Below are 17,822 nucleotides of genomic sequence, written 5' to 3'. Positions count from 1 at the left end.
ACTGAAAAGAGAGCGTTTCGCCTCAGAGAGGGGAAGATCAGGAGGAATGGCAACAACAGATTGAAGTGGGGCGGGGGTGAATGGATCAGATGTGGAAGAGGTGGTGGGGTAGTGGAAGGCTGGGAGGAGAGAGAGGAGGGGTAAGTGTATGTGGGGAGGAGTTATATATATATATATATATATATATATATATATACGTTAAATGATGATGATGATGATAATATATTAAAATTGGGGAAGGCCACCCGATTTATGAGATTACCTTAGGTTCCCCATCCATAAAGGGTTTAGCTTTATGGCATAACAGGTTTTTGGGATCTGATGATACGCCACAAAGCTAAACCCTTTACGGACGGGAAACCTAAAGTAATCCCATAAACCAGCCTTCCCCAATTTTAATATATACTGCTCTACATCTTAGAATGTGCTTAATCTTTCAAATTTATGTTTTTTACAAGAGATCTATCTATCTATCTATCTATCTATCTATCTATATAGACAGATAGATAGATAGATAGATAGATAGATAGATAGATAGATAGATAGATAGACAGACAAACAGATAGATACACACACACACGCACCCCACCTTCTTTCCTCACTTGGTCACTCTTATTGACATCCATCACTTTCTTACAATCACCATCTTGGCTATTTATGACTCTTGTTCTCTCGTACATATGACACTACACATCTATACTGCTAGCACTCCTCCTGGTCGCACATTACTGGTATCCATCACACTTTCTTACTGCCACCAATCATTTCTATAACTACCCATCACAATCTCTCTCACACCTCGAAGCAATTAGTGTCTCTTGGAGAATGGGGTATTGGAGAGGCAGAGTGGAGGGGTGGTAGGTGAGGGGAAATGGGAGATGGATAACAGCGGGGTGGGTGTGGGGAGAGAGAGCAGAGGCACGGTCCATGGAACATGCTCTGGCAAGGATGGTGTGGAAAGTGGTGTGGAAAGTGGTGTGGAAAGTGGTGAGGGGATATTCACAAAGTATGAAGTGGTAAGCCATCAGTTGAGACTGAGTCTCAAAGTCATGGTTGTCACTGCAGAGCCTGCACAGACGGAGGAATTGGAAGTAGGGGATGGAGAGCTTGGTGTGTGTAGGGTGGGAGGAGGAGAAACTGAGGTATGAGTGTGAGTCAGTGTGTGTGTAGTGGATGGAGGTGGTAAGAATGAGGTGGTGTATGTTGACCGAAATGTTGAGAAAGACGAATATTACATTAAAACTGCTGGTATCCAATACACCCCCTTCACACCCACTTAACTGCAAACATATAACCACATCCATTATTCCTTGTAGTGCTATCTTGTTCTCTCTCATCCCTCCTTCTTCCACATTCTCACTCAATCACTTTGCCTCATTTATTATTCTCTCACTTCTTTCACCCTCTCACAATAGTTCATTTCTGTAAACACAAACTCTTCTCATTCTGTTGATCATATCCTGAGTTAATGGAGGTACTGTAGAGCAGTATGCCTCCTACCACTTTTGTCATGCAGGATACAAGCAAACCATGCTGGTGATGTGATAAAATGTAGCCAGTACACTCTGTAAAACGGTTGGTGATAGGAAGTGTATCCAGCTGTAAAAAACCATGCCAAAATTGAAGTTTATGAGGAAGACATAGCAACAGATCAAATCTGTGGTTGGAGCAAAATCTCTACCAGGCCAAGGGTAACATGGTTGTAGAACAGTGATGTTGACAGGGCCATAAAAGAGAAGAGACAGGTCTGGAAGGAATGAAAAAGAGGGGGATAGCAAAGAATCATATCAGAAAATTAAAAAGGAGGCTAGACATCAGGTTTATCTAGCCAGGTTAGAAGCAGAAAAGAAGTTTGCCTATGTCCTACAGCATGAAAATCAGATACTTGCAGTGTTCCAGATAGCTAGCCTGTGTGTCAGTGAGAATCAAGATATTGTAAGAGAGATAATGGCATGGTTGCACTTAGTGAATTAGACAAGAGAGAGGTGTGGAAAAGTTACTATGTGAGACTGCTGAATTTAGAGAATGAATGGGATAAAGGGAGTCTCAGTCATGAGAACCCAACAGAAGAACCAGCTATCCTAGTGAACATCAGTATGGTAGATAAGGCAATTAAAAACATGAAAACCGGGAAAGACCCTGCTCCATCCAGAATCACAGTTGAGATGCTCAAAATATCCAGTAAGGTAGGATACGGGCTAGTCACCCACATAGTTAATTAGGTCATTCAGGAAGTGACTGGCACAGCAGAATAATTGTTAGCTCCTACAAGGGTAAGGGTGATGCTTTAGATAGAAGCAATTATAGAGGCATCAAACTCCTGGACCAGACGATAAAAATTACAGAGAGTGTTATAGCCCACTTAATTAGGAGCAAAATTAGGCTAGATGAAATGCAGTTAAGCTTCATCTGGGAGAGAAGCACTACTGACACTATTTACACAGACAGGCAACTTCAAGAGAAATACTTAGCTAAGAATAGAACATTATACTTGGCATTCATTGATCTAGAGAAAGCCTTCAATAGAGTTCCCTGCTGTGTGATATGGTAGACTTTGAAGAAGTTTAGGATACACAAGTGGCTGGTGAAAGCTGTACAGACCATATATAGAGATGCTGTCAGTAAGGTGAGAGTTAACCACAAGTACAGTGAAGAATTTGGTGTATAGGTAGGGGTTCATCAAGGTTCACTCCTCATTCCTCTTCTTTTCGTCATTGTCCGCCTGGCTATAACAGAGGAATTCAAGACAGGCAGCCCCTGGAAACTACTATATGTTGATGATCTTGCCTTCAGCAGATTCCATATCAGAATTAGAAGAGAAATTCCAGGTGTGGAAGCAAAACCTGCAATCTAAGGGCATTAAGGTTAACTTAGCAAAGACTAGTAAGCAAGAAAATAGACAGGACCAAACCCAACTCCTTCAGGCAGGTGGCTCTGCTTGATTTGTAGGAAAGGTGTTGGCAGGAACTCCATATGGTGTATGCTGTGTAAGCTATGGAGACACAAGAGGTGCAGTGGATTAATAGGAAAGCTATCTGAGAAGGTAGTGTTTGTATGTGGAAGATGCACAGGATCCATAAAAACTACAGAGACTTTGGAAATTGATTCTCTCAAATGTTCTAATGGCTCATTAGAGGTAGTGGATAATTTCTACTACCTAGGAGACCAAATTAGTAGTGGGGGAAGATGCACAGAGAGTGTGATAGATACAATAAGAATATCATGGAGGAAATTCAGAGAGTTGTTACCTCTGTTGGCTATGAAAGGTTTCTCTCTTTAAGTGAAAGAAAGATTGTATGATGCATGTATATGGATAACAGTTCTACATGATAGTGAGATGTGGGCCTTGAATGCAGAGGACATGTAAAGGTTAGGGAGGAATGAGGCTAGCATGCTCTGTTGTATATGTAATGTAATTGTTCATGTTCAGCAGAGTGCTAGTGTACTGGGAGAGAAGTATGGCATAAGAAGAATTAGATGTTGCTTGCAAGAGAGAAGATTGCACTGCTTTGGTCATCTGATGTGGATGAGTGCTAACAGCTCCATAAAGAGTGTGCCGATGTCAAAGTTGATAGAACATGTGAAAGTGGGACACCCAGGGACAAAGTACTGAAGAATGACCTCAAGATGTTGAACCTTTCAGGTGAGACGACAAAGGACTGGGATTTCTGGCACCTTGTTATACTCAAGAATATCTGTGCTCTATAGCAGAAGTGTTAAGTTCAGTCCCCCTGGTGAAGAGGATTGACCTGCTACAGTCCTGTGCTGATGTCACATAAAAAGCACTCATGGTGGTGCCATGTAAAAGGACTCATGTGGTGTCATGTAAAAGGGCCCTTGTGGTGCCACATAATTGTACCCAAGCAATGTCACTTAAAAGCAACCATGTGATGCCACATAAAAGCACCAGTGTGGTGCCATGTAAAAGCACCTGTGTGGTGCTATGTAAAAGGCCCAGCACATTCAGAAAAGTGGTTGGCATTAAGAAGGGCATTCAGCTGTAGAAAACATACTAAATTCAGACTGGAGCCTGGTGCAGCTCTCTGGCTTCCCAGCTCTGGTCAAACTATCCAACTCATGCCAGCATGAACCACGTATGTTAAATAAGGATGATAATGATGATGATATATAAGACAGTGTGTGAGAGAAAATTATGATGTCATAGGAGAGAAATGCGTCCACATGGATGATGGCTCACTTGCATTTAATGATGCTGCAAAGAGAGAGACTTGGAAATGCCATTATGAAAAGCTGCTAAATGAATGAATGGGAGAAAGAGAGTCTGCTAAATGTCAACTCAACAGAGGGACCGGCTATTCAAATTGACAGTACCTTGGTAGATAAAGCAATTAAGTGTATGAAGATAGGGAAAGCCCTTGGCCCATCAGGAATCACTACTGAGATGCTTAAAATATCTGATGGTCTAGATTATAGTCTAGGCGATAGTCTAGGCTATAGTCTAGTCACCTGTATAGTCAACCAGGTGATACATGAAGGAGTCATACCCAATGACTGGTGTTGTAGCACCATAATCACTGCTACAAAAGTAATGGTAACTTATTAGATAGGAATAATTACAGAGGTATCAAATCGTTGGATCAGGTGATGAAAGTCACAGAGAGGGTCATAGCCCAACTAATTAGGGAGAGAGTTAGTTTAGATGAGATGCAGTTTGTGTCAAGGAGAAGCACCACTGATGCTATATTTCTGATAAGACAGCTGCAGGAGAAATTCCCAGCCAAAGATAAACCTCTGTACTTGGCTTTTGTTGACATGGAGAAAGCTTTTGACAGAGTCCCCACTCCCTTATCTGATCGTCACTGTGGAAACTAGGGATAGATGAATAGTTGGTAAGAGCTGTACAAGCCATGTACAGGGATGCTGTCAGTAAGGTGAAGGTTGGCAACAAGTATAGTGAAGAATTCAAATGTGGCCGATGCCAGTTCCGCCTGACTGGCTTCCATGCCGATAGCATGTAAAAAGCACCTACTAGACTCTTGGAAGAATTCCGGATAGAAGTAGGGTCCACCAAGGATCAGCCCTCAGTCCCCTTTTATTCATCATAGTCCTCCAGGCAATAACAGAGGAATTCAAGACAGGCTGCTCCTGGGAGTTCCTCTATGCTGATTATGCTGATGACTTTGCTCTAATAGCTGAGTGACTACTCGAACTAAGAAGTTTCAGGTGTGGAAGCAAGGTCTAGAATCGAAGGGCCTTAGAGTCAATCTAGCAAAAAGCAAAGATGCTTTTTTGTGACATCAGCATTAGTGGAGTTGCTTTGAAGCTAATAAGGCATAAAAAGAGCCAGGTGATGGGAGCAGATAGAAAATATAGACAGACTACAGGTTGGTTTAGTCATACAGCTGACATGTCAGCAAATCATCATGTATTTGATGGCAGAGTGTAATACTTTTGTTTCAGAAGTTAACTAATTACTTACAAGATGTTTTATCTAGACAGAAGAAAAACAAACACTCTAGAATACTCAGATTATAGTTTCAGGATTGTTGAGGCATTTTAACATCTTTCTTGGTGGAACATTTTATAAGTTGTTAGTAACTCATGAAATAAAACGATAACTATATATTTACATGTCTTTTGTCATTATGTATTGTAAACACAATATACTATTGATTAGCCTGTTGAAAGCCTGTAACTGATTATTCTATTTTTAGAAAATGCAATATAATAATAATAACAATAATAATTCAGTACATGATGAATTGATACAAAAGGTGACAGCATTAAAAGCCAAATTGAAAAGATATGAATGCTAGATGCAAAGGTTTTGAATAGAATAGACTGTTCCAATCAAATACAAGGCATTGATTTGAGGAAATAAAGGAAGGCCAACACCAGGAACTGATTCCAGATGCAGAAGAAAGTAAAGAATTTTTGGGAAGGCTGTAGAACAAGTTGGCAAGACATGAAAAAAGTGCAGAGTAGCTAACAAAGGTGGAAAGACAACTTGCAATTGTACCAAGACAAAAAGACATCAGAATTAATCTATATGCAGTGAGATGGGAGTTTTAAAAAATAGCAAATTGGAAACTACCAGGCCTGGATGGAGTACAAGTCTATTGGCTGTAGAACTTTACACAGTTGTATGAAAGGATCACTGTGCAACTAGATGACTGCCTGCAGCAAGGTTACATCCTTGCCTGGATGACAAGTGGACGAATGTTGCTATGCCTCAAAGATCCCTTGAAAGGGAACTTGGTGTCATATCTTCAACCTGTAACTTGTTTACCACTAATGTGGAAGCTCATGACTGGTGTCTTTGCAGAAGAGTTATACAATCATCTGGAAAGTAACAATCTACTTCCATAAGAACAGAAAGAATGCAGGAAACAAAGTAGGGCAACAAAAGATCACTTATTAGTTGATAAAAGGATAATTAGAAATTGTAATGCAGATTGACAGGACTGAATGTAGCATGGCTAGATTATAAAAAAAGCATATGACATGGTACTACACAGTTGGATAAGTAAAACAATGAGCACGTTTGGAATAGGAAAAAAACATGGAGAAAATGCTTAATGAAAGTATGAAACATTCGAATGCTGAATTAATCAGAGGAAAACAAAGACTCGGAAAAGTGAACATCAGACGTGGAATATTCCAGGGTGATAGCTTATCTCCATTACTGTTCAAATTGGCCATGACACTCACTATGATGCAACATGAAGTTAAAATTGCTTACAATTTTGGAAAAGGAAATGGTCAGATAAATCCTCTCCTTTTCATGGATGATATAAAGGTTTATGTGAAAAATGAGAAACAGCTTGAAAGTCTTGTACATATTATCTGCATTTTCTCAAACGATGTAGGTATGGAACTTGGGATAGAAAAGTGCGCTATATTGAAAATGAAGTGAAGAAGATTTGAAAGAAGCCAGAGAATTGAAATGCCAAATGGTCAAACAATGAGAGCAGTTGAGAAAGGATAGTGGTGTAAGTACCTGGAAATACCAGAAGCAGACAAGATGGAAAATGAACAAATGAAACAAATTACCAATAAGGAGTACACAAGGAGAGTAAAAAAATTATTGCACTCAAAGCTGAATTCCAAAAATCTTAGTGCAGCAATAAATTCTAGAGCAGTACCCTTAGTCAGATATGGAGTTGGAATTATAGGCTGGACAAAAATTATATAAAGAAACTTGACAGAAAAACTAAGAAGTTGTTGATGATGTATGGAGCCCACCATCTGAAAGCTGATATCAGCCGGTTGTACTTGAGAAGAAACCAGGGTGGAAGAGGCTTAAGAGTAGTAGTAGATGGAAAGAAAAAGTCTAGTAGAGTATTTACAGAGCAGCACAGAAAAACTACTAAAGACAGTTCATAAAGAACAGGTGATGAAGTGTGCAATAGGAGAAAAGGACAAGAATGAAATGCAAAGAGAGCACATCAGACATACCAAAGATAAACCTCTGCATGGCCAATTTTGGAGAGTCACTGAAGACATATGTGGAACAAAATCATGGGGCTTGGTTAAAAAGGAGGGAATTAAAAAAAGAAACAGAGAGCCTAATTGTAGCAGCCCAAGATCAAGCAATAAACACAAACAACTTGAGAAAAAATATATATATGGAGAGAATGTCTCAGAAAAATGTAAAGCCTGTGGAATTTGAAATGAGACAGTGGCACACATTGTGGTATAATGCCCAAGTTGGCACAGGAAGAATATAAGAGATAGAGGCACGACCTGGTTGTAAAAGTTTTACACTGAAAACTATGCCAGAAATGGGGATTTGAAGCTGGAAACACTTGGCACAATCATCGAGTCAAAAGTGTACTGGAGTTGAAGAAATGTAAGATTTTGTGGGACTTTCCTATTCAAACAAACAAGAAGTTAGAAAATAATAGACCAGGCATAACAATTATAAATAAGGAAAAGTGAAGTTGCTTACTTATCAACCCATCATGTATGGTTGATTCCAGGATCACAAAGAAAGAGGAAGAAAAACAAAAGACATACAATACCTTAAAATTTGAAATAGGAAGAATTTGGAGCATGCAAACAGTAAAGGTCGTGCCTATAATAATTGGTGAGTTGGGAACAGTAAGCAAAGATATAGACAAATGGTTGAAGGAGATTGAAATAGAATGCCTGGTAGAGCTCCTACAGAAAGTTTGTCTTTTAGGGACAGCAAGGATTATCAGGAGCATTCTAAGCACTTGAGACTACTGAAAACTTGTGGATACTTAAGGTTACAGGTAGTAACCCATTACCCACATAATTCCTACCAGGAATAAGACTGAACCTGAGCAAATCAAATAATGATAATAATAATAATTGTTTCAAATTCTGGCACAAGGCCAGTAACTTTAGGGGGAGAGTTTACATTGATCCCAGTCCTTAATCAGTACTTATTTTATTGACCCTGAAAGGATGAAAGCAAAATTTACCTCATCAGAATTTGTACTCAGAATGTAAAGAGCTGGAAGAAATGTCATTGAGCATTTTGTCTGATGTGCTACTGATTCTGCCAGATCAGCTGGAGAGGATAATAATAATATTATCAAGAACAACAACAATGTGAATAGCTTCTACTGATACTCTAAGTTATCTCATAAACTCAGCTTGTAAGGTGCTTAATGTTTGCTCCATGTCACATCTTGCAATTGCAACACTTCTTACGATGGTCTTCTGAGCCTATTGCAGTATATTACTAGTACTTATTTATCAGCCTAGATTGATGAATAATAAAGTTATTTGAGAAGAATTTTATCTCAGAACTTATAAGGAAGAAACTGAATTCCTTGTTTCAATTACAGCTACTACCGTTATTACTTCCCTCTGCTACTATGTAACATTATGATTTTCATTTCTTGTGTTGGTCATAAGAAGGCTGAGAATTAGTAATAGGTAAGAGTACTGTCAACTGAATTAAACTTTGTATATGCTTGATTTATCATTGAAAGTTACAGCAAATGCTGCCTGGAATTAAATGTTGAAATAAGGTAGTGCATAGCATATTAATGTGTAGTAACGCCTTGTTTCGTGCGCATGCGTAGTCATCAATATCCAAGTTTGGCGCCCTTATTCATACTCTTTTCCCGGCCGGACGGCCATGAGCATGGTCATGTCAAGCTGTCTCTCCAACATTCCAACTCTGGGGACAGCTCACATCAACATTCCAACGTCTCAGCAACCAAGATTTAAGCTGCCTATTTCCTCCATAAATGAATATTGTTGTGTTGATAGTTCAGAGTTCTGCGTTTCGTTGTTCTTTTGAATTTAATATAGGAAAGCAGGTGTACTCCTAATGGTGTATAACCACTTTCCTATAAATGTTTCATAGTATTTTTCTCTCCATCACTTTCAATATTGACAACATACCGAAATAAAATGTTAAGAGGGACTTGCCCCAAATTTATAGCAGGCATGGGTTATAGTCAAATGATTCCAACTCAATCTATGAGGTCATCTGTTAGAAGTAACAGTCAAATAGTCTTCATATTTCACTCTACAATTAAAAGATAAATTAGAAAGTGCATTAAGGGAACCCTAGATACACCGTCTGAATAAAAGAGGGAAAAGTCATATATCTAGGACATCTTTGATCATTAGTTTGCTGTGATTATGACTGACCTGTAACCAAACAACACCACCTCATACTAGATGTCATCATACCACATTACATTACATGACTCAACAATTAGCCTTTGTAAGGTCATTTGACCTGCTAGAAATGGAAATATTTTTCAAGTTACATTATATTGTCTTAAAAAAAAAGGACAAAAATGAAATAGCCATGGCTGGAACATCTTTGATCACAGATTTGTTGGATGAAGGTTAACCGAGGGCTAAACAAGTAAATATATTCTATCACTCTCTATTTCATGGTTCAGTGGTCAGAGCTGCCTGCTCCAACAAAATGCACTTATTCAGGCTTATAAAGAAAAAAAAGAAAACAAAATCTATAAATTTCTTTTTTTAAATATTTGGAAAACATGAAAACAAAATACCAAAACTGATTGTCATCACCATTAAATAGTGATGACATGGAATTCTGTAGATCAACATGAATTCTGTTGCCTGGGAAACAACCTTTCCAGATCAGTGCTGTATATTGCCAAGAGACTGGACCATTTTATTATAAATCTATTCCAACCAGTTCATCACTAACATTAATGGATCAATAATATTATTGATGATGGTGATAAAAATAATAAGAATAAGAATAATAATTATTTCTTTATTAACCAAAAGGGCAAAATAAATACTTAAACATCCGGATACAACAACAATGACAAAGGCTTTGCCAATGCACACACTCATCATTGTCCTCGTCATCATCATTTTACATCCGCTTTTCTATGCCAACATAAGCCGAACAAGTTGTCATGGACCAAGTCAATTCTTATTTCAATTTCTTGCCTTCTTAAACAGATTGGGGACCGTGTCTGATTTGTATGTTCCACTTTTGATAACATTTTCATGACTGGATTCCCTTGCTATTGCTAGTTATATTAGAGAATACACTAGCTGAATTTTATTATAAGACCAGCATTAGAGAGGTTGCTAAGCCCCCAGCAAGAATAAAGTGTTTTTTTTCTACCCTCAGACTGTCTACATTCATTCACCAACCATTTTACACAATGTAGTGGGCACATTTTATCATGACACCAATACTAATGTGGTTGACTAAGAGTCTTCTCTCTCCTTCATTATCTCCGGTCATGCGTTTACCAGCATCAGAGAATCCTCTCATCTCTGGTCAATAAAAGGGACAGAAGGGAGAATAAACGGATAATGAGATAGAAGAGAGAATAATGAAAGAGAGCATGATGGGAGAGGATGTTAGGGGATAGAGTAAAGGAGGAGAGGGGAGAAGAGAGGGGGTGCTGATAGATGTCAAAAGTGACAGAAGGAATAATATGAGTGTATATGTATATGTACACACACACACATACACACACACACATACACACACACACATACACACACACACATACACACACACACATACACACACACACATACACACACACACATACACACACACACATACACACACACACATACACACACACACATACACACACACATAAAGTACAGCTGTATGGTTAAGAACTTCACTTTGCAATCACATGGTTTCAGGTTCACTCCCATTGCATAGCACCTTTGGCAAGTGTTTTCTACAACTCAGGGCCAACAAAAGCTTTGTTAGTAGGTTTGGTAGGTGGACGGATGTGTGTGCATGTTTTCATATTTCCTTCTCTTGACATGTGTTAAGTTTTAAAAAGCGTCACCATCATACAAGCAGCGTTCTTTAGTTTCAGTTTTCCTTGGAAACATTCTGCTCATGTTCTAAGAACTAGATATAACCTTGCTTGGGAACAGGTGAGGGTTTGCAATGGAAAGAGCATCCAGCTGTAAAAAGCCTACCTCAATGAATTTTGTCTGATTCATACAAGCATGGAAAAGTAGATGTTTATATATATATATATATATATATATATATAAAAGAATAAGATAAACAGACCAATGGCAAAGGTAGCATTATATTTTATGTAGATATATATATATATATATATATATATATATATATATATATATATATATATATATATATATATATATACATATGTATATATTACTTAGTTTGATCTAGTGACCTGTTAGTCTGGTGGTTTTTACCAGATGTGTAGCTAGTTACTCAGATGTGTGAAAGCACTCTAACAAAGTACAGGAAGCTGGGACATACATATTTGGTTGCATTTACAAGCTGGATTTGGACCATGGTTAGAGGGATGAATAGTGAGAAAAAATGCTTTCATGTGCACACATGCACAATCAAACACACGCAAGCATATACATGTACTAGTCTTGAGTATGGGAAGGAAGGAAAGAGTATAAAGAGGGGGAAGGGAAAAATAGAGAGAGGAGAGAGAAAGAAAAAAGCAAATGAGAAGGAAAGAAAAAAGAAAGGAAAGCAGAAAGAAGGCAGGGGCAAGAAAAAAAAGAAAGGGAGAAAAAAAGAAGATAGAGTGATAAGGGAGGAAAAGAAGGAATGTTAGGAGGTAGGTACGTACCCAGCTGCAGATGGGGTGGGTATGTGGGTACACAGGTATAAGGCTGAAGAATTGCCGGACCCCACCCTCCGCATGCTTTCAAACACATTACACACACATGCAATCAAGCTGACAGACATACACTCACATGCATGCACTCACACAGGCACACACAAGCATACAAATAAGCTACTAAATACACACACACACACACATACTCACAAGATCATCATACACAGAAGCTACTGGCTGACCAACAACGAGAAAAGATAGAGGTGGTTGTTCATCTTGTTTGAAAGATTGCCAAAACTAATTGCTTAAAAAAATTGACCATTGTGTAATATGTGTGTGTGTGTGTGTGTGTGTGTGTGTGCATGTTCATATATTCAGTAGATTGCTTATATACTTGTATTTGTGCCTTTATTTAAGGGTACCACAGAAAGATACAGTTTAGTAAGTTGTAAATAGATGCGATTCACTTTGCTGTAAATATGTACCTATACAGATGTTATCCATCTGGCTGTCAATGGGTACCATAGTGGGGTATTATGGAAATTATAGAGTCTGCCACTGAGCTGAACAGTCCACCAAGCTGGAATGATGAATAGTAAAATCAACCAAAGTGGAATTCGGAACTCAGAATATATTGAGATGAAACTAAATACTGTAAATCGTTTACTTAGATGTGTTATGTCTATCAAATTATAACCTAATAATGAGAATTTCCTTTCATCATCATCATCATCATCGTTTAACGTCCGCTGTCCATGCTAGCATGGGTTGGACGATTTGACTGAGGACTGGTGCAACCGGATGGCTACACCAGACTCCAATCTAATTTGGCAGAGTTTCTACAGCTGGATGCCCTTCCTAACGCCAAATAATTGTAATTATAATATTAATAATAATTGTCTCAAATTTTGGCACAAGGCCAACAATTTTAGGGGGAGAGGGTGAGTTGACTACATTGACTCCTGCCTCTCCAGGACTTGATTGGCACATTTTTTTTCATTGACCACTAAGAGATGGAAATTAAAATTAATCTCAACAGGTTTTGAACTCAGAATGTAGAGAACCAAAAGAAATACTCTATGGTATTTTGTCTGACTTATGCTTCTGCCAATTCATTGCTCCAATGATAATAACAATAATCATTATTTTAATAATAGAGAAATCTGTCTTGTCTGTAACATAATTTCTAGTTTGGTTTGCAATTACCCTCCTCTCTCACACTCTCCCTCTGTCTGTGTGTATATTCATAGGCACACCTACATATTTCATTAAAGACATTAAGTCACTACTTCTGAAAATAAAAAAGTTTCTTTTTTTAAAGAAAATAATGAATCTGTACTTCAAATTTGTCTTAAGAAAACTTGCAAGTATTTGTTTTTCTCTGTTTGATTTTAATAAGTTACTTTCTTTGAGTTAAGAAAAAGACAGGTGTCTATCTGTTACTGTTAAGGGTGAGTGATTGAGCATTCACCCTTAACCTAAATGACACACAGAAACTCACTACTTCAATTTCCTCCATTTAATTATTCCAGAAAATAGTTGAATGATTATTTTCTTACCACCATTTTAAAATTCATTTCATTATTGAACAGTTTGTTATATATGAAGAATATGTAATTATACAAAGTCAAACAAGTAACACAGTGGCAGCATTCTATCACTGTTTTTATCCTCAATCTTTAACTGAATATATTGCCCTTTCCCCTTGCTGTCTCTCTCAGTATGTATGTACACAGAGATGCATATTTCTTAAAATGATCATTAAAGATATTAAGTTACCACTTTATAAATAAAAGATTTCTTCTTTTAAAAGAAGTTTATCATAAAATGGAAACGCAATGATAAACCTCCGTTCTTTACATTTCTCTTAAGGAAACTTAAGTATGCTACTTTTTCTATGTTTGAAATAATAATGATTATTATTATTATTAACAAAGGTCAATTGATACACTTAATAAAATATTAGACAAAATGTCTTGTGATACTTAAGTTCGCTTATCACAAACTGAGATCATATCTCACCAGGGTTAATTTTGCCTTTCACATATTCAGTTAATCACCGGAGCTGATATAGCCAACCATGCCCTCCATCATGAGTTTTTCACTGCAGCAAGCACATTTCTGTATTTCTCAATATGTACAGTAATTTCTTTTGCAGTAGTAAAATGTTTGTTATTTTGTTGCTCTCGTTAGTCGTGAAAGTATATGGAGGTGATTGTATAGAAAATGTGTTGTGTGAGTTGTGTTTATAGTGTTGAGAAGTGATTGTATAGAATATGTGGTGGTGTGAATTGTGGTATTATTCAATAGGGTGGACTTAATTTGTTTACTCCTTCAAGATTTGTGGTTGTTTGTCTTTGCAGCATTTCTTCCAACATTTTATGTTCTGAGTTCAAATGCCACCAAAGTTGACTTTGTCTTTTATCCTATTTTTTTTTTTAGGTGGGTTGTGTGGGGTGTGCTATAAAATTAGTAACAGTTGAGCACTGAGGTTGATTTAATCAACTTCCCCTCAAAATTGCTTGCCTTGTGCCAAAATTACAAAGAATAATAATAATTTTTTTAAAGGCAATGAACTGATACAATTATTACAACATTTATAAAAAATGCGAAGTGGTATTTCCTCCAACTCTGCATTTTGTGTTCAAATCTTCCTAAGGTTAGCTTTTCCGTTCTTCTTTTCGGGTAGATAAAATAAATACCAGTTGAATACTAGAATTGATGCAACTGACTTCTCCCTCCCCTTAAAATTGTTGACCTTGTGTCAATAACTAGAAAGAATTATTAGCATTAGTATAAAGGTGATACAGGTGGTGAGCTGGCAGAGTTGTTAGCACACCAGGCAAAATGCTTAGCAGCATTTCACTCATTGCTAAGTTCTGAGTTCAAATTCCACTGAGTTCGACTTTGCCTTTCATCCTTTCAGGGTTGATAAATTAAGTACCAGTGAAACATTGCGGGCAATGTAATCAACTAGTTCCCTCCCCAAAAATTTCAGGCTTTGAGCCTATAATAGAAAGGACTATTATAAAGGTGGTAAGCTGGCAGAATTATTAGAACATTGGAAAAAATGTTTTACAGCATTTCTTCTGACTCATTACATTCTGAGTTCAAATTCTCCCAAGGTAAATTTTTGCCCTTCACTCTTTCAAGATCAATAAAATAAATACCAATCAAGTATAAGGGTTGGTGTAATCAACTTGTCTCCTCCCCCCAAATTCCTGGTCGTGTGTCAAAATCTGAAGCAGTTATTGTTACTATTATTTTTCCTTTGATTTCACTTTATAAGTAATGACTACCAAGTATCAAGCAGATACTTAGGGCAGGTATTGTTGTTTTAGACTGTCTTTTTTTTGTACTTTTCATTCACTAAATAAATCACAAACATTTATAGGTAAAACAAATTGAGAAAATAAATATGGAAGGTCGGGGTTAAAATAAAGTATAAAAGAATATAAAGTGGGTGAGAAGTATAAAAGAGTAAAAAAGTTAAATTGCTTTGAAGATAGCTGAATGATATTAAATATCAATTAAATTTACAATAAAAATTAAAAGAAATGATTGTGTGTTGAAATATATTACAAAGACAAAAATCTACAATGTGGCCAGTACTTGTTAGAACTATCTTTTGGATTTCATAGATTCTAAGTTTACCAGGTATGTCTTATAGAGACCTTTGAACACCTTTCTTTATGACACCTAGTCCTATCTCTTCTCAAATAGTTTGGGCTTTAAGGTGTCACATTCTGTTTATTTCTATTTTGAGAACCTTATACTTAGCAAGTTTTTCATACTCATTTGCTCAATCATTTCTATTAGATGATACAATCATGTTGATGAGTTAGCAGGTCTTCTTCTTCTTCTTCTTCTTCTTCTTCTTATTATTATTATTATTATTATTATTATTATTATTATTATTATTATTATTATTATTATTATTATTATTGAGTGAGAGAGCAGGGCATGCCATCAAAGTGACACTGGGGTAAAATATACGAAGCCCAGTATACCCATCATGACTACCCGTCTGATAAGGGTACACCAGGCACATGCATCACAACCATATGTGCACAACATAATGGTCTTTTATCAAGATAAACAGCGCATGACCTTGCAGGTGGGGCCCAGTTAGAATTTTCTTCAGGTTGAGTAGCCCATCCCACTTAAAAGGTCCTTGAATAAAGGTTGTTTGAGGATGTCAAACGAAATACCCATGTTTCCAAAGCTGAATTATCCAAACCCCAAAGAATTCCTCTCAACACATGGCTATGATGCTCCCCCCACTACTTATCGTGATCAGAGATGCACATATCGTCAGCCACTAAGGGACATGCTCAAATGGTTAAGATCAAGCAACTGACAAGCAAATCTGTGGTATCATTATTATTATTATTATTATTATTATTATTATTATTATTATTATTATTATTATAAGGTTGTAAGTTCGCAGAATTGTTAGTACGCTAGAAAATTGCTTAGCAGCAATATTGTCCATCTTTACATTCTGAGTTCAAATTCCACCGTGGTTGACTTTGCCCCTCATACTTTTGAAGACGATAAAGTAAGTACCAGTTGAACATTGGAGTCAATGTAAATGACTTACCCAATTCCCCTGAACTTGCTGGCCTTGTGCCAAACTTTGAAACCATTATTATTATCATTATCATTATTATTATTATTATTATTATTATTATTATTGTTATTATTATTATTATAGTCAAATTCTGCTGGGGTTGACTTTGCCTTTTATCCTTTCAGGAGTTGATAAAATAAGTACCAGTTGAACACTGGGGTTGATATAACTGACTAGTCCCCTCCCTCAATAAATTCCAGGCCTTGTGCCTTTAGTAGAAAGAATTATTATTACTATTAGCTGTCACATCGTTCGAAGTTATCTGTTTGGATTCACATTTACTTTCATGTTCTGGTAATAATGATAGAAAATTAAGTACTTCTACTTCCAGAGACTTTCTCTAAATGACTATTAGTTGTACAAAAAAAATTTCTAAGGAAATATATTTTGAGTTCTAAAATAAAAAGAAGACATACAAATGGGAAGCATGTACCACCTCGATTAACCAATGAAATAACATAAAATAAATTGTGAATAACATAAAAATAATAACACTTACTTTTAACATCTGCATAATTCTTGATAATAATAATAAACCAAATAAATGTTGTATGTTATGTTTTTGACCCCCTATTTATAGGAGTGACATAGTGATAATGAAAGTAAAAGCCCGTTAATGGTTTACTGTAACCTTTATAGTCTAATGTTTCATTTGTACAAGGGACTGATAAAACATTGTTATCTCCTGGAGAATATAACATTCACCCAACTTGTAACTCCACAGTTTACATACAGTGATGTGAGCCAGCCCAGAGGGAAGCGACACATTGAAAATACAATATTTGCGACAGCATCGATTGGTTGATGCTGCTGTTTCTGTTTTGGTTGTTGTAATGATGATGGTAGTGGTATTTATGGTCTTTTAATGTGGTAGTGGTGGTAGTGATATTAGAGATGATGTGTTGGTGATGGTGATAGTTTCGTAGTTTATTGTGATGTGATTGCTAATAGTGGTATGGCACTGTTGTTGTTGATGGTGGTGGTATGGCAATACTACGGTGGTTGTTGGTAGTGGTGAGGTGGTGTTGTGGTTGTTGGTAGTGGTGAGGTGGTGTTGTGGTTGTTGATAGTGGTGAGGTGGTGTTGTGGTTGTTGGTTGTGGTGAGGTGGTGTTGTGGTTGTTGGTAGTGGTGAGGTGGTGTTGTGGTTGTTGG

General features: G+C 37.1%; 1 protein-coding gene across 2 annotated transcripts in view; it reads right to left on the bottom strand.

Moving 5' to 3' along the window:
* The window catches only part of LOC106883167 (GTP-binding protein Di-Ras2), an 85,145-nt gene that overhangs the window by 6,610 nt on the left and 60,713 nt on the right, over positions 1-17,822 (bottom strand). Inside the window, exon 1 of one of the 2 annotated variants that reach the window (XM_014934086.2) lies at positions 17,168-17,816. The exons of the other annotated variant lie outside the window; for it this stretch is intronic. Coding sequence (XP_014789572.1) covers positions 17,168-17,182 — 15 coding nt within the window. The 5' untranslated portion in view covers positions 17,183-17,816. Of the gene's footprint in view, positions 1-17,167; positions 17,817-17,822 lie in introns of those variants that run through there. 2 annotated transcript variants of the gene reach the window in all.

The sequence above is a fragment of the Octopus bimaculoides genome, chromosome 8 (genome assembly GCF_001194135.2).
Source record: "Octopus bimaculoides isolate UCB-OBI-ISO-001 chromosome 8, ASM119413v2, whole genome shotgun sequence".
In the NCBI taxonomy this organism is placed as follows: Eukaryota; Metazoa; Mollusca; class Cephalopoda; order Octopoda; family Octopodidae; genus Octopus; species Octopus bimaculoides.
This window is presented reverse-complemented; position numbering and strand designations above follow the sequence as displayed.